The following is an 18623-nucleotide window of genomic DNA, read 5'->3' on the forward strand; positions in this document are numbered from 1 at the left end:
GCTTTAGTTCTACTTCTACATGATAGAGTTTTCTAAATAAGGAAAAATAACTTAATATATTCCATTTACTTTTCAAATGAAAATATTATTCTGTTAGGACATAAAATATCCAAATAAGGAGAAAGCATTTATATTATATTTCGCTCACTTCCACTCTGTCATTATGCAGAACACTTGCCAGACCACCACATGAACAAGTTAGATGCCATATCAGCACATGTGTCTCTTCCTGTGACTCACTTTTGACCACATGTCAATAGTGTCACGTCATCTTCGACCTGCCCCGTCAATGGCACGTTAACCACTCAAAATTTTCCATGTGCCATCCAGTGCCACGTCAACAGTCCAGTTAGAAAAATTCCACACATTTCGCGTAGTTTGTTTTTTTCGGTTTTCTTAGATGCGTTTTTAATGGTAGAATGAGAATAAGTATTGTATTACTAGAATAATTATTGTAGATCGAAAATAATACATTAAACAAATTCTAAAAGAGATGAGTCACTATTGGTCAATCTCTCCATGCGAGTGTGTCTCTTTAAAATATTAATAATTGATTATCTCAAAATTACATAATAACCCATGTATTTTTAAAATTACCAATTTGTCCTCTACTTTTGTAAACTATAGAATTACCCTTATACTTTCTTAAATTAAAATTTGCCCCTAAAATATCTGATCATTGTTGTGAAGTTAAAAAAAAGTATGCTTCCATTCGGTGGGAGAACCTTAAAAAGAAATGAACATGTGAAGGAAAAATGAAGATCAAAATTTGGGAGAAAATGAATGAAGAACCAACCAAAAAGTTGTTGCATTGGCACTATTGATAATTTGATTCAAGTGAAAAATCTTTGACAGAAGAACTTACTATATAGCATAACTCATAATCTAACAATTGATCCATTCAGAATGGAAATACTTTCTCTAGGTCGTTCTTCTCCTCCTAATAAAATTCCCCCCATTCTCCATAAACACAGTCCCACTTCATCTCCACAACTACTACCACATAACAACACCCCAATTTCCCTCCGCAGTCCAAACACATCTCTAGTACAACATGCTCCAATTCTCCATAAACACTATTCCACCACCAAAAAACTACTCTCTCACCATTCTTCATTGATGCTATACTACGCTGAAAACAACCTCATCCACCAATCCCAATCCACTTGGGAACAACTCCTAAACAGTTCCTTCATCCCTTCCCTTCATTTCATTTCAAAATTATTCAAAACCTATTCAAAACATTCCCAATTTGACCTCATCTTATACATTCTCAATTCCCTAAAATCAAGATATTTCAATTTATTGCCTCATTTTTACTCATTAGCTATCTCTTCTTTTGGAAATGCAGGAAATCTCCACTTAATGGAACAAACAGCAACCGAAATGGTTTCAAACGGTTTCCATATTGATTCCAAAACAGGTAACTATTTAATTCGGTGTTACGCGGTTTTCGGTAGTTTGAATCAAATGGAAAATACTTATGGTCGTTTAAAGAGATCTAGGTTTTCGATTGACGGGGAAACTATTCGCGCCGTGGCGTTCGCGTATTTAAAGAAGAGAAAATTCTATGAATTGGGAGAGTTTGTTAGAGATGTTGGTTTAGGTAGAAGGAATTTAGGGAATCTTTTATGGAATCTTTTGTTACTCTCTTATGCTGCTAATTTTAAGATGAAAAGTTTGCAGAGGGAGTTTGTTAGGATGGTTCAAGCGGGTTTTAGGCCGGATTTAACCAGTTTTAATATTCGCGTTTTGGCGTTTTCGAGGATGGATTTGTTTTGGGACCTTCATCTTAGTATTGAACATATGAGAGATGAAATGGTTGTTCCTGATTTGGTTACTTATGGATGTGTTGTGGATGGTTACTTGGATAGGAAGCTTGGAAGGAATTTGGAGTTTGTTTTGAATAAAATGAGTGTTGATGATTGTCCGCGATTGTTGACAGATCCGTTTGTGTTTGAGGTTTTAGGCAAAGGAGACTTTCACTTGAGTTCGGAGGCGTTTTTGGAATACGAGACAGGACAGAATTGGAGTTATAGGGTTTTGATAAAGAAATATCTTAAGAAACATTATCGGAGGAACCAGATATTTTGGAACTACTAACTAATTTGATAGATGTTATTATGAAAAATTTAGAGATTAATGAGTTGGAAAGAGATATACTATATGTTAGCACGTTCCATGTAGCCGATTCTACTTAGTGCTCGATTGTTGTTGTTGTTGTTGTGTTTGGTCCAGACGAAATTTGACCTACTTCTTGACCTTGATTCCTTAGACATTTTAGGTATATAGTTAATTTGAAACAAACTTGTACTTATGGTGGTGGATGCCCTTGATGAAGTGTCAAGGTGTGGAGACATGATAAACATCATTTTAAAAAGAGAACACTATGTGCATACTTGAAATCGAATCAATCATCCGATACATTCAATCTTGAAGAAAGTTTGAAGGAAACTGAAAGATGGTAAGGTCGGAAAGCATCTCCCACATGTTTGTGATAACTGAAGGGTGCAGAACTCTGTGATAACTGAAGGCATAAAGAGAGAAAGTGAGCCAAAGACTGATTTTCAGGTGAAGATGTAATATAATATATAATATATGGCTGCTGTCTGCTGATGCAGAAAGAGTGAAACCTGTGATAGTGGCACTGGAAGGGAAGGCCCTTAGTTAGTAGATATAATGGGAATCTTGCAAATCACATCCATCTTAGGAGAGTTTTAGGCTGTGGTGGTGTACGAATTTCAACCATCAATGATTCAATTCATTTGAGGAATTGTTAAGTTTGTAACAAAATAGATTCTCTTGCAGATTTAATTGAGAAGTTCAAGAGGTATGCATGCAGGGGTTTTGAGAGCTTCAGGCAAGCACTAGAGGGGAATAAGTAGGAGTAGATTATGTTTTGAATAAATCTACTATGGCCTATGGGGGGGGTCCAGAAGTATAGATGAAGTTAAAATGCTGCAATATGAATTTAGAAAAAAGGGGGAATGTTTTAGATGTGAGCCTAATCATGTTTGTAAAAAGTAAACAATATCAGATGATGTTATAGAATGTTTTTGTTATATTTTTTTTTCTTTTTCTATTTTGATCATTTTCATTTGCGACTAGAGATTCCTCTTATAACAAATTGTTATTGATCGTCTTACATTTTCTATTTTCGATATCGATGTGTCTTCGATATCAATGTGTTTTCAAGCTTATGTTTCTTGTTTGATTGAGATTTTTCTTTCGTATTAACCCAAGATCTCATTTATTTTTCGATCTCTTGTTCGAATTTTGATTTCTAAGTTGGCGGTTGTTCTTGAGTTGGTTTCAAGATATACATATTGATTTTGAATATGATTTCTAGTTTCTTCTTTTGGAATTTCTTTAATTAGTTTTTCATTGTTATTGGAATTGAGATTAATTTTTGTTTTTATGTTCTCTACTTTCTTGTTTCGGAATTTGTTTTATTAGTTTTTAATTGTTATTCAAATTGAGATTAGTTCTTGTTTATCATAGTTTGTTGGCACATTGATGAAATTGAGTTGCTTCTCATTTTACTTGACAATTATTCTTAATGAAAAGTGTTAGTAAAACACTATCTAACACACTTTTTAACATGTTATTAAAATTTAAATAAGTCTTATCAAATTATGTGAGAATCATGTGATTTTTAACCAATAAAAAATAATATGATGAAAAATATATATTAAAAAGTTTATTAATAATATTATTCTTAACTTCATTTGCCGTGTTTCCCACCTTCGTGAATTTATCTTATGTGGTTTACTTGCAATTTGGCAGCACCAATCACATTTGGGTTTGTATAAAGAGTTGACATGACTTGGATTAGGAGTACAATTTGATATTGCATTTTTCAATTAATTAAGCATGTTGACGTCTACAAGTATTTGAGTTTAGTTTCCTCGATTAATTGTTATACTTTCTAAGACTTCATAAGAAATGTTGAATATAGTCGTCAATTTTTTGAAAAAAAAGAAAGTGATGTTTTAGAAGAACAATAAATGAATTTTTTATTAGCGCAAAAATGCACTATTAAATGATAACATAAAAATTGTTTTGACGAATTCGTATAAAGAACGCGCAAAACGTTAAAATTGTGATTGAAGAAATGATATTTATCCACACTTCAAATGATCTGAATTTTACTTTATGCAAAATTGATTCAAAACAATTATTTATAATTTGTATACATTAAGTATTCATATAATTTGTATGATAGTTTCTTCCTTATAAAATTTAGTAGACTGATCACAAGATCTTTAAATATACTTCTTGAGCCTATGCAATCTTTAATTGAAGAAACCTATCTTCAACTTGAAGCATTAATCATAAAGAATCACACCTTTATTTGACAACAAAAAAGAAATCACACCTTTTAGAAGAAAAAAAAGAAACATTTTTACTTAGTGTACAAAATCTAAATCGCCACAGATTCTCACACCTTTAAAGACTCTACTATAAGGATTCACCACATCATCTTTCTTCAAGATCCAATTAACAAGAAAGCGCGCCATAAAATATTTGTAATCTACACTATGAATGTAAGAATTTGGAGAGACTGAAAATATAAATGTTACCACTAAATGATTTAAGATTATATATATAAATTTATAGAATGATTAAACACAGCTTAATTGATTGAAAAACTAATTTTTAGATCGTGTGAATCAATTCACTCACTTATGAATCGATTCATATGTGCTAAAGCCCTAACTTTAAAAAATAACAGTCATAAATTGATTTATGACTTGATAAATCAATTCATCATCTTTGCAAGAGATTTCATAAATCGATTCATACACCTTTGAATTGATTCATGTATTCAGACTTCACAAAAATTGGTTCAATGAACGTGTGAATAGATTCACACTCACAACAACAAGAATCGATCCATAAAATGCAAAATTCACTTTAAAATTGAATTCAATGCATTTCTATGAATTCTAATGCAATCCTAACATGCATCTATCATTATGCAAGATTAGAAAATAGTTTTATCGTGACATTTTTTTATTCACAAATTTGGCAGAATACTAAGAACAGCAAAGCCACTCACAATTAAGCTAAGTAGTAATAATCATAATTTTATCATCACTCAAAACACTAATTAAACTTAAGCGAAGAAAGCATGCATTAATATTTGTTTCTTTTGATTAGTCTTTAAACATGTCTGGAGCATATGGTTTGAAGACATGTAGCAATAGGATATCAACTTGATGGTAATGTACAAGTCAATTTTTCGATAATTTGTTTTTCTGTTGGTTGTAAGCTTTTGTCCATGGTGGTTATGAACTTCTTCTATGGATGATTAAGTGTTAATATTTAATTTCTGTCAAGTAGTTAAACTTTGAGGTATAGTTTCTGTTTAGTGATTAAGTCTTTGTCTTATGATTTTGTTGATTGCCTTATTGGTGGCTAAACATTGTAACTTTTATTAAATGGTTAATTCTTGAGTCGTAACTTTTATTTAATGGCTAAACTTTTACGCTTTGTTTGTTTTGATGTTATGAGCTTTATCGTGTAATTAAACACTGATAATTATCTTTAGATATTGTTTCATATTTGAAAATTTATGTCATTTTATTTGCTGTTGCTTATCCTAAATAGTAAGTGTTGTGAACACCTTCCATCCAAAGAAAGAATATTAGAAATATAAAAATTAGTTTAGGAATTAGTAGTTAATTGCTAGTTTAAGAACACCTACAAATAAACTTGATGAAATCATTTTTTTATCATTTATATCGTATTACTTTGATCGGTATAAGAAACTTTTATACTTTCTCTCTCCTTCTACGAATATTATATTTCTTAATAGATCAGCTCATTAATTAATAGTTGTTGGAATAAGTGATTATATTGGAATTTATGATAAAGTTTTTATATTATTTGATGAGTTCATTTGTTATAGATTTTAAAACATTTTTTAAAAATAAAAATAAAAATAAAAACTAGATTAAATAATTTGTTTTAAATTATTATTTTAAATATTTTATTTATTTGTTACAAATTTTTTAAATAGAAAAATTCAAAAAATAATTAAAATGAAAATTTATTTTTGAAAATATCTTTATAAAAATATTTTAAAACTTAAAAAAAATATTTTTATTATATTAAAATAATAATAAAAATATTTAAATTATTAAATACTAAAATTATTTTTTAATCTATAAAAAATAAATTTAAAATGACTTTTACTATTTTGAAATATGTTATATAAAAATTATTTTTAAAAATATAAAATGAAAATTAATTTTTTAAAAATCTAAATTAAAGAATCTAAAACAAACAGCATATCTTAATCAAGAATTATCTACATATGTTACCTCTAAATTGCACATTCTTCTCCAATGAAAAAGGAGAGAGAAGAACGTCAATTTTAACCTTTTTGCATCTTACCCTTAAATTTTGAATAGGACATTGAGTTATTAATAAATTCAACCTCATCTAAAATAAGAAGTTAAAATGAATTAACAAATTATAAATTAAAATTACAATTATTTATGATTTGTTGTGTATATATCAATATAATATCAACAATTAATTTATTTGCTTAGACTATTCCAATACCTAAATAATAGGCCAAATGACAAGATTGGTTAAAAGTGGAAATATCAAGTCACGTAAAAAGAATTAGTTGATAATATTTTACATTATATCCAACAAGCTCTCACCTTAATTAAGTTACGGTCTTTAATTATGAGTTTGTAACCAAACTTAGGCATTTCAAATTTAGGCAATTAAAAGATAAATGCAACATTTTCTACAAAAAACATAACATACCGTCGACAGATATATAATAATATTAATAATCGAATAAATTTTTTCTATCTTCATCCTCCTAGAGAGCAGAATATAGAAAAAGTTTATATTAATAAAAACAAAAGGAAGAGAGAAATGTACGTGTTATTGATAAAATCAAAATGTTATACAACTAATACATAAATGGCATATACAATCCCTGGAATGTAACCCAGGAATGTAAGCACCAGATCTATCCAGAACTCTATCTGCATTATTTCCAAAACCACCAAAAACTAGTCAAATAATAATAATAATATAAGAAAAAAGTAGTGCACTGTTATGTAGATCAATAAATAGTAATCATTAGTGTCATCATTTTATCTTAATTAAATTTTTAATATTGGTTTATGTGGTGTGTTAGTTTAATAGAAAGAAATTGAGAAAAGGAAAGAGATACAATAAAAAATACTTACTCCACAGCCATAACGAAGGAAAACGCCGACAGGAGGCAGGAGTATTGCAAGTATAACTTCAACAAAAGTTTCCGTACCCATTAATGATCCTTTACTTTACTTTCTTCTTTTTCTTCTCAAAATAGAAATTCAAATATTGGAAACACGTTAATATGGTTGGTTATCTATAATTAGACCATAAACGATTACGGTGGAGATCACAACGGCTTCATTTGAGACACATTCTATGACACGTGTGTTACACAACTCACGCGTGTCACTCTTACTAGTTACTACCCTCAAGGAGAAAAGAGCGTTTGACAATGAAATCTATACGAACAAAAGTTAAATTAAATTTTCCTTTTCTCTATATTTTTTTGTCTCTTTAAGAGAATTTAATTTTTTAATCTATAACTTTTTTATTTATTTTTTATTTCTATTTTAAAGTTAAATTATGTGTTTTTTTAATTTAATTTTGTAATGTTTTTTTTTTTAATTTAATATTGTAGTGTTTTTTTTATATATATTTAAAATATTATAAGAATTTTCTGTACAAAAAATTTAAAAGAATTAAAAATATTTAAATTAAATATAAAATTTTAATTGTCAAAACTAAAGTTCATATTAAATTTATCTTTAAAAAAAAATCAATAAATTTTTGTAAGAGATAAGTCATAAACATACAATTAAAAATAATTTAAAAATCAAAGAGTTAACTTAAAAACATAGATAAAAAATAAAATAAAAAATTTTAAAGACTAAAAAGTTAATAAATATTTTACAAAGACGAAAAAAAATGTTAAGATATCAAAATGAGATAATTAGAAATATTTTAATTACCGTTTCACAACAATTATGGGATGTATTAGATGTATTCAATCAAGATTTTAATGTAATTACAATAAGTCTTTGAGACATTTAATTAAGAATTGAATTTTTTAAATAAAGTGTAGAAATTTAGTGGTATTTAATCAACAATTTTTACAACTTAGGCATTCAAAAAAAATTCAAATTTTAATAAATTGTTTTCTAAAATATATTTTATGAAATTTTAAAAGACTTTTTAGTGAAATTTTAGTAGAAAAAAGTTTTTCTCTAAAACATAAGATTTATATGGATTCTCAATTTTTATTTCTCTACCGCTCCCTCCGTCTTTGTATGTCTCTCTCTCTATAATGAACCAAATTTGCCCTAAATTTTATTGTTGGAATCAAGTTGGATCGATGAACAATGACCCCCTAATTATTTTGATGATAATAAAAAATTATTTTATGAGAATAATTTATGACACTAATGAATTTAATTAAGTGTGTAATTCCCTTGTCATAAACCTTAAAGGTCTTACATTGGATTCTTTGATAATTGGAGAAGATAAGCAAGAAAAACAAGACGATGCTCTAGAAAATTTATTAAAGTTGTGACTGATTGTGTTAAACGCGTTCTCAATGCGCTTCTGATATTAATACAAGTTTGTTATGATAATTTTGAGTATGATAAATATGACAAACAATTACCATTTTCCATTTGAAGATTTGTCATCATTTTAAAATCATATTCAAACACTCGTAATGCTTTTCAATTCTAAACTCTTTTTGATATGGTTTGATACATTGAATCCTTAGGAATCTTATAACAACAAAATTTATGTTGTTTTAGATTAAAAATCCTACTTAGTAAACCTTAGTTTTATTTTATTGTAGTAGAAATTTATCTACATGAGATCGTGTTGTCCTGCTATATTCAGTTCTTTCAATTTTATCAATATAATACATGTTCCTCGTTAGAGTACTATCAGGTATTATTACAAACCTGTATTTTTTTCTAAACAATTTTTGTGGAACATGGGTGAGAAGTCCAAGAAAATATATTAGGTCAAGTGGGATTAAATTTTCTCCACTAAAGAATTTACGGAATTATGTATAAAAAACTTAAGAGCATCTAATATGACTCTTGGGAAAAAGAAGTTAGAGTTGCAATTTATAACTGAATTAGAAGTTTAGGATAATTTTAATGCATATGATAAATGAATTTGGGTGGAGGATGACAACTGGATCTATTAAGTGAAATCAACATACAATAGAATCTTGACAAATGCAAATGTCGTGTTGGATGGTGATTCTAAAATTTTATGATATAAATTATTCCTTTGAAGGTAGTTTGTATTTGTTTGACAAATACTTCAAAATCGAAGAAACAACCCAACACTTATTTTTTGAATATCTAATTTTCTTAGTGGGTTGGTTGGAGGTGAATGTGGTATTTCATACCGATAGCAAATCACACTTTAAAAGCTTTATGGGGTTGGTACATTGAGGGAGAGCACAATAAGAGAAACTATTAACATTATGATTTGTGTGTGTGTGGACAATTTAGAAAACTCGCAATTCAAGAGTTTTTCAAGATAAATGTATTCCGAAATAAACAATTTTGCTACAAGTAAAGTTGTTGTTTTGGAATTGGTTGCATACAAAATCAAAGAATTTTAATTTGTCAAAGTTGTTCTAAATCTTTAAGTTGTTTGGCTAGTTCACTTAAAATCTACCACATAAAAGTGAACAATAAAATTGATCTAAAGAGTAAATTAATTAAACAGAAACTCTTGTGGTTATATGAATTTACTACACGTTGTGACCATAATAATTAATAGTGGGATTAGATGACACATAAAAAGATCAAATGTTAAGTCTTATAGTTTGGTGTAGTTGTAAAAAGCCAAGTATTTGATTGGAGAGATTGTAGATTCAATCACCACTAATACTATTAGAGAAAGACAAATATAAATTCACGTGAAAATGATCAAATGTCGCACAAACAGATACATGTAAGTACAAAAAAATGAATTTGTTTAAGTCACCACAGGTGCAGCTTGAAGGCCCTGAACAGCTCCACCAATGAGTTCTGTTTTTATCAACTCCAAAATGTTAAAGACCTGTTGAAGGTTAGAATGATTAAATTAAATGTGAAAGGATAAGAATTTAAAAATATGACAAATGAGGGATGAACAAAGTTTTAATTTGGACATCCCAAAAGAAGTGAATTTTCACCTCAAAGTATTGTTGTAAGGCTGGTGCATGTTGATGAAGGGTTCCATATATCTTCTCAAGTAATGTCAAAAGTGTATCCACTTGATCACCAAGAAGATCAACCTATATTTCAAATATATACAACAATATTTAGTTTTAAGCATTTTCATGTAACACTAACACAACCATATTTCCAAGAAAAAGCAACTAACCCAAATATTTGATTTCTATTTTCAGTGTGCATAAAATGAATTGTCTTGCATTTTCAATTTTGCCGACTAGTTAGTACCTATTAATGATTCCTTTGTTACATATTCTAAAAAAAAATATTTTGAAATTCAATAATTTAAAAATTAATTTTAAGAAAATAAAAAATTATTTTGTATTTATTTGTTATTGTGAAAATTATTATTCTTAAAAAAATCAAATATAACAAATAATTTTCTTTGTAACTAAAAATAGCTTTCCATTTGAAATAGTTTTTACATTATTTTTATATTCTCTTTTTTTTTTCTTTCAAAAAGATGTAATAAACATATCAAAACTTAAAAAAACTTATTAATTTTTTTTTAAAAAGTGTTTCTTACCAAATTGTTATCTTGATTTAAAAAAATTCTCATGTATGCATATTATCAAGCTCCTTAAAATGTGTTTGGTTCTGCAGTTATTAAAATTGATTTTAGTTAAAAGTGAGTTGAATGTAAAATAATTTATATTTAAATAAAAGTGAGTTTGACAATAAATTTTAATATAAAAATTATATTTGAATTCAAAAACTATAAATCTTAACTTTAAGTTAGAATCAATTATATTCAACACCATCCAAACATACCAAATACATTTTATACATTTAAAATTTAGAATTGACTTTAACCCTTCAAAATTGAAATCAAAACATGCACTAAGTTGATACTAATAGTAACTATATATGAGATAATGATACAAACCTCAGCTTCCGCATTTTGGAGATTCTGACATCTTCTAATAAAAGCCTTTTGGTAAAGTAACTCTTTTCTTCTCAAACAATCAATCATCTTAATAACCGGATCCATACAACATTTCATCTTTTCCAACCTGTATGCATACTTTTCTATAAAATATAAGTAAAAGCATGCATTAAGTACTATTCATTCTTTTTTTATAATCAGGTTATAGATAATTAGCGTTTACACGGCCACAGTATCCATCCGTCAGTCCATATTTTACTGCACTAACATATGTTAATCATGAGCTGTAATTCTTATTTTACATAAAATGAATGAAATTGATTAAATATAATTATAAAAATTGAACATACACGTTAATGCAGTCGACATTCTTCTGCAATAATTTTTTCTTTTTGAAAAATTGTTGAGTATCATTTTGGTATCGTTGAAAATAGATTGCGCCAAATTCCTCTATCCTCTTTATAATAGGTATAAATTAAGTAGTATCCATGTCATTTAGTAGTATCAACCGTCATTAAGTAGTATCTATGGAGTACACAAGGTAAATTCGCTTCTCTTAATCAAAGTTTCTCCATATGCAAGAATTAGGGATCAAACTCTAACAACTTGCTTAAAATGTTCGATTTCCTTATCACTCAGACCAACCACATGTTTGGTTATTAGTATAGGTTCTAACCTCCCAACTAGAGTTTCTCCATATGTAAGAGTTACCATATGTAAGAGTTAGAGTTCAGATCCTATCAACTTGCTTAAAATGTTGGAATCCTTTATCACTCAGACTAACCAAATGTTGGTAAATAGTATAAATTCTAACTTCCCAACCAATGTTTTTCCATATATAACAAGAGTCAGGGATTAAACCATAACCCCTTACTTAAAAGTTAATATGTTCGAGTCTCTTATTACTCAAACCAACCACATGTTGTTAAGTGGTATGAATTCTCATAACCTTCCAACCAGAGTTTCTCCGTATGCAAGAGTCGGGAATCAAACTCTAACTGCTTGCTTAAAATGTTTGAGTCTTTTATCAAAGTAAGTAGTACAATTATAAAAATAATAATTAGTTAATGATGACTAGTGACACATACCTCATACTCATTATCTCCAACTTTTGGTATACCATAGCCTCAAATTCAGCCAATGTTGAAGATTCAAAAGAAGACAAGTCGAATTGCCCTTGTTCATTGTCATTAGCTAACATTTGGTGATGAAAACTTTCTGAGTCACGCAGACTATGTCCTAAGCTTGTACCTAACTCCTTCAAAAGTGCTTTGCTTATACCTAATTGTTGCAAAACATTTTCAACCTTGCTTGTCAATGAAGAAAATGCTTCTTCCTCACCAGTTAACAAATCTTCAAATAATTCATGTTCATGTAAGTCGCCGCGCTCCGAACCTAAATCTAGTTGTTTGCTGTGTTCTTTGATCTCAGAATGTGCACTTAACATCAAATTCTCCTCTGCTTCAAAACAACTTAGTAGAGATTCTAACAATATAATTGTCAAATTCTCTTGTCCTTCAACTTTATGCACTTGATTTAATATCATCATAGTAGTAGAGAGATTATCTTGAAAATTATCATGAGTGATGATGGTTTTTCTATGATCAATTGAAACAGAACTTGAAATATTCACAAAATCTTTCAATGTTTCTCCAAACACAATATGATCTATATGTTTTCTTATTGTGTTGTCGTCTTTGTAACTTCTCATCATTTTGTTGAATTCTTCAATACTCTTCCTAAATACAAGTATGCATATATTTTCCTTTAGAATACTCTCTATTTCATCAAATTCTTGATTGAATTTATTTGTCTCAATGTTTTCATTCCACTCATTCATCATTTCACTTAAGAAGCATTTATGTATTAGCTTCTCCAAGTGATCAATCTCATATTCTTGTGATGATGATGATGATGATAACTTCTTCATTGGAAATGTTGTTTCCTTGTCATTATTATGATCAATAGTTGTTTCTTCTTGGCCAAGTTTCTCATTCCATTTTATAAGATTGTTCAATTTTCCAGCTACAATATGGATTCTTTCTTTCAAGCTGTTTAATTCCTTTCTTTTCTTGGATGATGACGCCTTTTTCTCTTGTAATATTCTATGTTTAATCCGATTCAACTCTTCGTTCTTTTGTCGAATAATAGACTCGTGATTCTTGACCATCTTAGCAACATAGTTGCTTCCATTTTCATTCTCTTCTTCCTCTTGTGCCAACTCTCCCTCCTTATGATCTCTCTCTTCATTCGACTTTTGAGGAGAAGAAGGCTTTGTCGGAGAAGAAAGTGCCGAAGAGTCCGAAAAATCTTCAGGTATCGTCTCATTAATAGTTCCAAGTTCATTCTTTAAACTTATAACTTCATTCATCAGTTGGGACCAACGCTTCAACCAAAAAATTTGAACTCGATTCTGGTTCTTTCTAGCTTCTGCCTTAATATTCTCCTCGAACTCACTCATGAAACTTTGAATTAATATACACATCACATCTTTTTCAATATTCAACTTCCATTGCCTCTCTTTTGGACCCATCTCACATGAAAAAAGAGCACTTTGCATCTTACCAAAAGCAAGATCCATAGTTTGCTTTAGTATATCAATATCTGAACCCATTTCTTCAATCTTTTTTGTGTCATTGTTACCATTACCATTACCATTATTACTGTTACTAACAAGAAAACCGTGTTGTCGCTCTGATTGTGACACAATATTCTCATGATATTGTGGTTCAAGTCTTTGTTTAATATTCAACATTTGTTGATCCATACTAGTCCTCAACTCACATAAATCACCATCATTCCTAACTAACTCTCTTTCTTTAAGTTGCAAAGCATGCCTTAATTGCAACTCATTCTTCAATCTCATTGTCAACTCTCTATCCTTGTCTAGAATAACCGATTCGGATTCCTCGAGACGGCCTTGAAGGCGATCTTTTATTTCTCTTAAGTCGTCGAGGACTTGTTCATGATTGCTTTCGAGGAAGCTACTTTCGGTCTCGGCGCGGACAATGCTAAGACAACCCTCGAGTTGCATCACTGCCAATTCATAAAATTTTGATATCTCATTCAAACGTTCAAGGACTCCTTTTTTTGTCTTCATTTTCTCTTGAGCTCTGTTCATTGCATGGTGGACTATCCACATCATTGTGGAATCTGCCAATGACACTTCGAATCTTCCATCCATGTATCCAAAAATCTCATCCATTTTATTATGAATGAACAAATATATTAATAATGGTAAATGCTATAAGAAGAATTAATCAAATGGGGTTCAAAAGTTGGAATTATTTTTATGTCACTAAGAATGTGTATTAGATCCACATTTCCACTAAACTTGGATATTTGAATTGATCATTTCAAGAACTTTCTTGGGTAAGCACATCTCTAGCCATTCTTTAAGGAGCTTTGCATGTGTCATTCTAAATAATTAGTTGTAGGGTCCAATCTTTGTGAATTAATAGACAAAAACAAGTATGAAAAACATTTTATAAACACTTTTTATACATTCTTTTTGAATTTAATTTGTATTCATTGATATTATACAGCCATCTAATCAGATTTTAACATTTATATATTTGTTTAGATATTTTAAAATTTATAGTTAACATATGTGTAAAACATTGGTAGTGTAACATTTTTAAAATTATTATATTTTACTGTACAGTTATGACAATGATTAATACCTAAATATTAATAAGAATAATTTTGTTTAGTTCGAACACTATTTCATCGTTTCATGATTAGCTATTTTAATTTGTGTAAAACATAAATATCACATATTTTAAGATGGATTGAATAATAAATTTTTATTCTTACGGAGTTCCGACTTCAAATTTCTAGCAAATTACTATAATGTGCGATATAGTCTTTGGAGAGAAAGTAAGGGTGGTATATCCAAAAAGGGGTGTGAAGTATGGTAGAATACTTAATTTTTATTACAAAATTTATGAGTTGAATTTCAAAGACTGATTCCAATTTAGAATAAATTGATTTCAAAGAAAATATATGAGTTTATATGGATGTTAATACTAGTACAGGACAAAAGTGCCAACTAAAAATATAATTTGACAAAGAGAGGCATTCTTTATTCTACCTTAAAACAAATGTATAGTAGGATGTGGTCAAGACAAATCAAGCAGTAATCATTGCTGTCGATGAAGTGAGGAAACATTAATTTCAATTCATTGACATGTTGCAAGGATGCAGAATATTACATATCAAAATTTCAACAATTTGGTTTGTTAGCATTAGGCTAATACGGAAAACATAAAATAAAATATTATTTTTCTACCCACACCCCCTATTTTGCTATCTACACCCTATCAAATTTTCATAAAAATAAAATATAGAAAATACTCTTTATTGTTTCATTCATTCTTAAATTCTATTTTATCTCTTTTCTCTTCAACACTATCACCATCATTCACCTCATAATATCTGACACTCATATCACATACTAACTCACATCTCATAACTCATACTCATTCATAACTCACACCCTCCACTCATAACTTACACTTCATAATTATTCTCTTATTACGTTTAAAGCTATCAATATGTTTCCTGATATGTTGAGTTCGTATTTTTTTTTTCTTTCAAAATCTGATAAATTATGTGATATGAGTTCACGTATATGGTAAATTATACATTGTACACAAGTTTAAATTACACACTCTTACATATTTTGTGGTCACGCACATGTATTTAAACTAAGTTTAAGTACATGTAAAATTTTATAATTAATAGGGGAGATGCGTACTTGAACTCAGTTTCTGTAAGTGTATATAAACTGAATTCACATACATATATTTATTTATTTAAACAAAATTCAAGTACATGTCAAATTTTGCAATGAATGCATACTATAACTCAATTCACGTAAATGTACTAACATTTACTAAATTCAAGGAAGGTTGTGGATTTCACGTTGGAAGAAGAATGGTAGACAAAATTGATTTAATAATAAGGGTAATTTAATCTTTTCAACAATGACATGAGTGTAACTAGCAAAAGAAGTGTGTGAGTAGCAAAGTTAATAAAATATCATTTTAAAATGCATCATGGACAAAGTTGTCAAATTTAAAAGTCTTATCAACGATGACAGGGAAGTAATTAGAAAAAGAGGTGTGTGAGTAGCAAAATCAATAAAATAACATTTTAAAATGCATCATAGACAAAGTTGTCAAATTTAAAAATCTAAGTAAACTCGTGAAACCTATATAGAATCCACTTGTAAACATAACTTACGCGTAAATATTCATGTTATTGAACTAGTGAAGGTGTGAAGGTGGAGTATTATTTCTAGGAGAACACTAGTACTAATTACTTTAAATTGTTTAATTGTTATTGCACGTTTTCCTGCTACTGCATCTGGTGAGAGGTTCCAGGGGGCAATGTAATTTTGTTACTGACATGTACCTTGAGGTTGTCATCTCTTATGAATAACAAAATATGTTCCTTTGCCTTTGCAAAAAATTACAAAAAATATTCTAGTCATTTGCAAACTCAAATTGGAGTTTCCATCGTAGAACCAAACAAAGGACAGTCACTAAAATATAGAAACAATGAGAACCAATGTACAGATTATGATTCTTGTATATTTAATCTGTTTACATTATACCCTTTACAAATCACACTTGTATAATAGTATAATAATGTAAAAAACAAATCACATAGTACAATAATTGTATAATAATGTAAAAATCTATACATTATTATAGGGATACCAAATAAGTAATAAAAATGTACATAATTTGGTCCCTATACTTGGAACAAGTTTTGTCACAATGTGGTTGATGACCCAATAGAAGTCAAGCCAGCAATTTGTTCCTTATTTCTCCTCAGCACAAGCTTCAAGAGAAAACCACAGTTAAGAATATGGCAAAAGAGTTCCAATATAAAATCATGTACAATGAATGCACATGAAAATGAAATTCCTTAAAACTACTATTATCCCTCCACCTCAAGAAGAAAATGAAATTAACAAGAGATAATTTACAAGGCCATCAAAAAGAAGTTCGCATTCGGAGGACTCACTACACTGATCAAACAAACAAAATCATATGCATCCTAATGTTGGTAAAAATGTGTTAAATCTTTGTGAAGTACCATTTGGCAATAGATCAGTTATTGATTTGCAATTTCCTGCTTCTCCCAACTGTTTTTCAGTGATCTTTTGGGAGACTCGTTCTATTATTACTTTGATACTAATTATGTTAAAACAAATTGTTCCGGTATCTCCAAAATTGTTTCGGTATCTCTAAAAGGCTATCCCAAGTCAAATACTACGTAATTTTGGCTATATAAGTCTCAGTCTCACACTACCTCTATCAAGATATGTCTCATTCACCTCAATTAAAGTACACCCCACCATCAGGAGCTACCTCCGACGTGGATTCCGCCCAAATGGCGTCCGAGGATAATTTTTCTTTCACCGATCCTAAATCACTGTTAGATTCTCTATCCTCGCTTATAAATTTGAGTTCTGAACCAAACACATACTATTCTATAATCCTATATTGGCTGACGGAATATCAGATTATATAGCAGTATGCAAGTACAGGAGGGGGCAAAGTGGCCCATAATCTACGACTACAAAACACAAATACTAACTCGGACACGTCAACACCAATAATCTGAGAAAATGAATTAATTGAATCTAATCAATTTTGTCTGTGTCAGAGACACCCGAACACGGCTTCAATCAAAAACTTAATCTAGTTTACATTATAATTATTGTTATTATTATCATAATTCAGTAATACCCTTATTAAAGACAGTATAGTAGTAATAATTAAAGAAAGAAATAATTAAAAAGAAAGAGTGAGTTTACCGGCGCAGCAGAAACAGCAAGAAAGAAGCAATAAAAGATCATGATGGAATATGGAAGAAACACTTTGAGGAGTATCAGCGTCTTCTTCTTCAAGCAATTTGTGTTGTGTTGATGATTCAGATGATTGAGAATCCTTTTCCATTCTCCGGTAGTTCCAATCCAGCTTTTTTATATATGAAGTTTTGAAAGAATCTCTCAGATTCTTTGTCGGCCAAAGATGCATCCTTCAATTTCTCAATTCTGCTCACTAAATAAATAATCAAATTAACCTAAACCCCTAATTCCCCAACCCAAGAACAAGTGCTTCACTTGACGATTTTCAACCAAAAATATATATCGCAATTTATTCATTTCCCAAAAATATTTGTAACTACTCTTTCTATTTAGAATACAATATATATTAGTTACTTTCTTTTAATGATACCCACCAATTAATACTCAACGTTCATTTTTAATTGTCATTTGACTTTTTACATATACAACAAATACAATTTAGGAGTGTATTGGATTGATATTTTTATAGAATTTAAAATAATTTTTTATTAAAAAAAAATATTTGGTATTTGATTAAAATTTTAAAAGATGATAAATAATCTCTTAGATATTCAATCGAGATTTTTAA

General features: G+C 29.2%; 3 protein-coding genes and 1 long non-coding RNA gene across 4 annotated transcripts; 1 reads left to right on the forward strand and 3 right to left on the reverse strand.

Moving 5' to 3' along the window:
* Positions 1 to 711: 711 nt before the first annotated feature.
* On the forward strand, positions 712 to 3259 carry LOC101501549 (pentatricopeptide repeat-containing protein At3g42630). Its single transcript, XM_004489787.4, has one exon. The coding sequence runs from the start codon at positions 907 to 909 to the stop codon at positions 2101 to 2103; it is 1197 nt and encodes a 398-aa protein (XP_004489844.1). The 5' UTR covers positions 712 to 906; the 3' UTR covers positions 2104 to 3259.
* A 3598-nt stretch (positions 3260 to 6857) lies between these two features.
* On the reverse strand, positions 6858 to 7432 carry LOC101501864 (hydrophobic protein RCI2A). The gene is made up of 2 exons (XM_004489788.4): positions 7221 to 7432; positions 6858 to 7013 (listed from the first exon to the last, which is right to left on the reverse strand). Exons 1-2 carry the CDS (start codon positions 7299 to 7301, stop codon positions 6930 to 6932), a joined length of 165 nt encoding a protein of 54 aa, XP_004489845.1. The 5' UTR covers positions 7302 to 7432; the 3' UTR covers positions 6858 to 6929.
* Positions 7433 to 9918: 2486 nt separating this feature from the next.
* Positions 9919 to 14458, reverse strand: LOC101508406 (uncharacterized). Its single transcript, XM_004489809.4, has 4 exons — positions 12258 to 14458; positions 11170 to 11296; positions 10244 to 10345; positions 9919 to 10128 (listed from the first exon to the last, which is right to left on the reverse strand). The coding sequence occupies exons 1-4, from the start codon at positions 14372 to 14374 to the stop codon at positions 10045 to 10047; spliced, it is 2430 nt and encodes an 809-aa protein (XP_004489866.1). The 5' UTR covers positions 14375 to 14458; the 3' UTR covers positions 9919 to 10044.
* A 2276-nt stretch (positions 14459 to 16734) lies between these two features.
* LOC105851579 (uncharacterized) lies at positions 16735 to 18349 on the reverse strand. Its single transcript, XR_001143320.3, has 2 exons — positions 18002 to 18349; positions 16735 to 17019 (listed from the first exon to the last, which is right to left on the reverse strand). It is a non-coding gene; the product is annotated as an uncharacterized lncRNA (long non-coding RNA).
* Positions 18350 to 18623: the final 274 nt, after the last annotated feature.

The sequence above is a fragment of the Cicer arietinum genome, chromosome 2 (assembly GCF_000331145.2).
Source record: "Cicer arietinum cultivar CDC Frontier isolate Library 1 chromosome 2, Cicar.CDCFrontier_v2.0, whole genome shotgun sequence".
NCBI lineage: Eukaryota > Viridiplantae > Streptophyta > Magnoliopsida > Fabales > Fabaceae > Cicer > Cicer arietinum.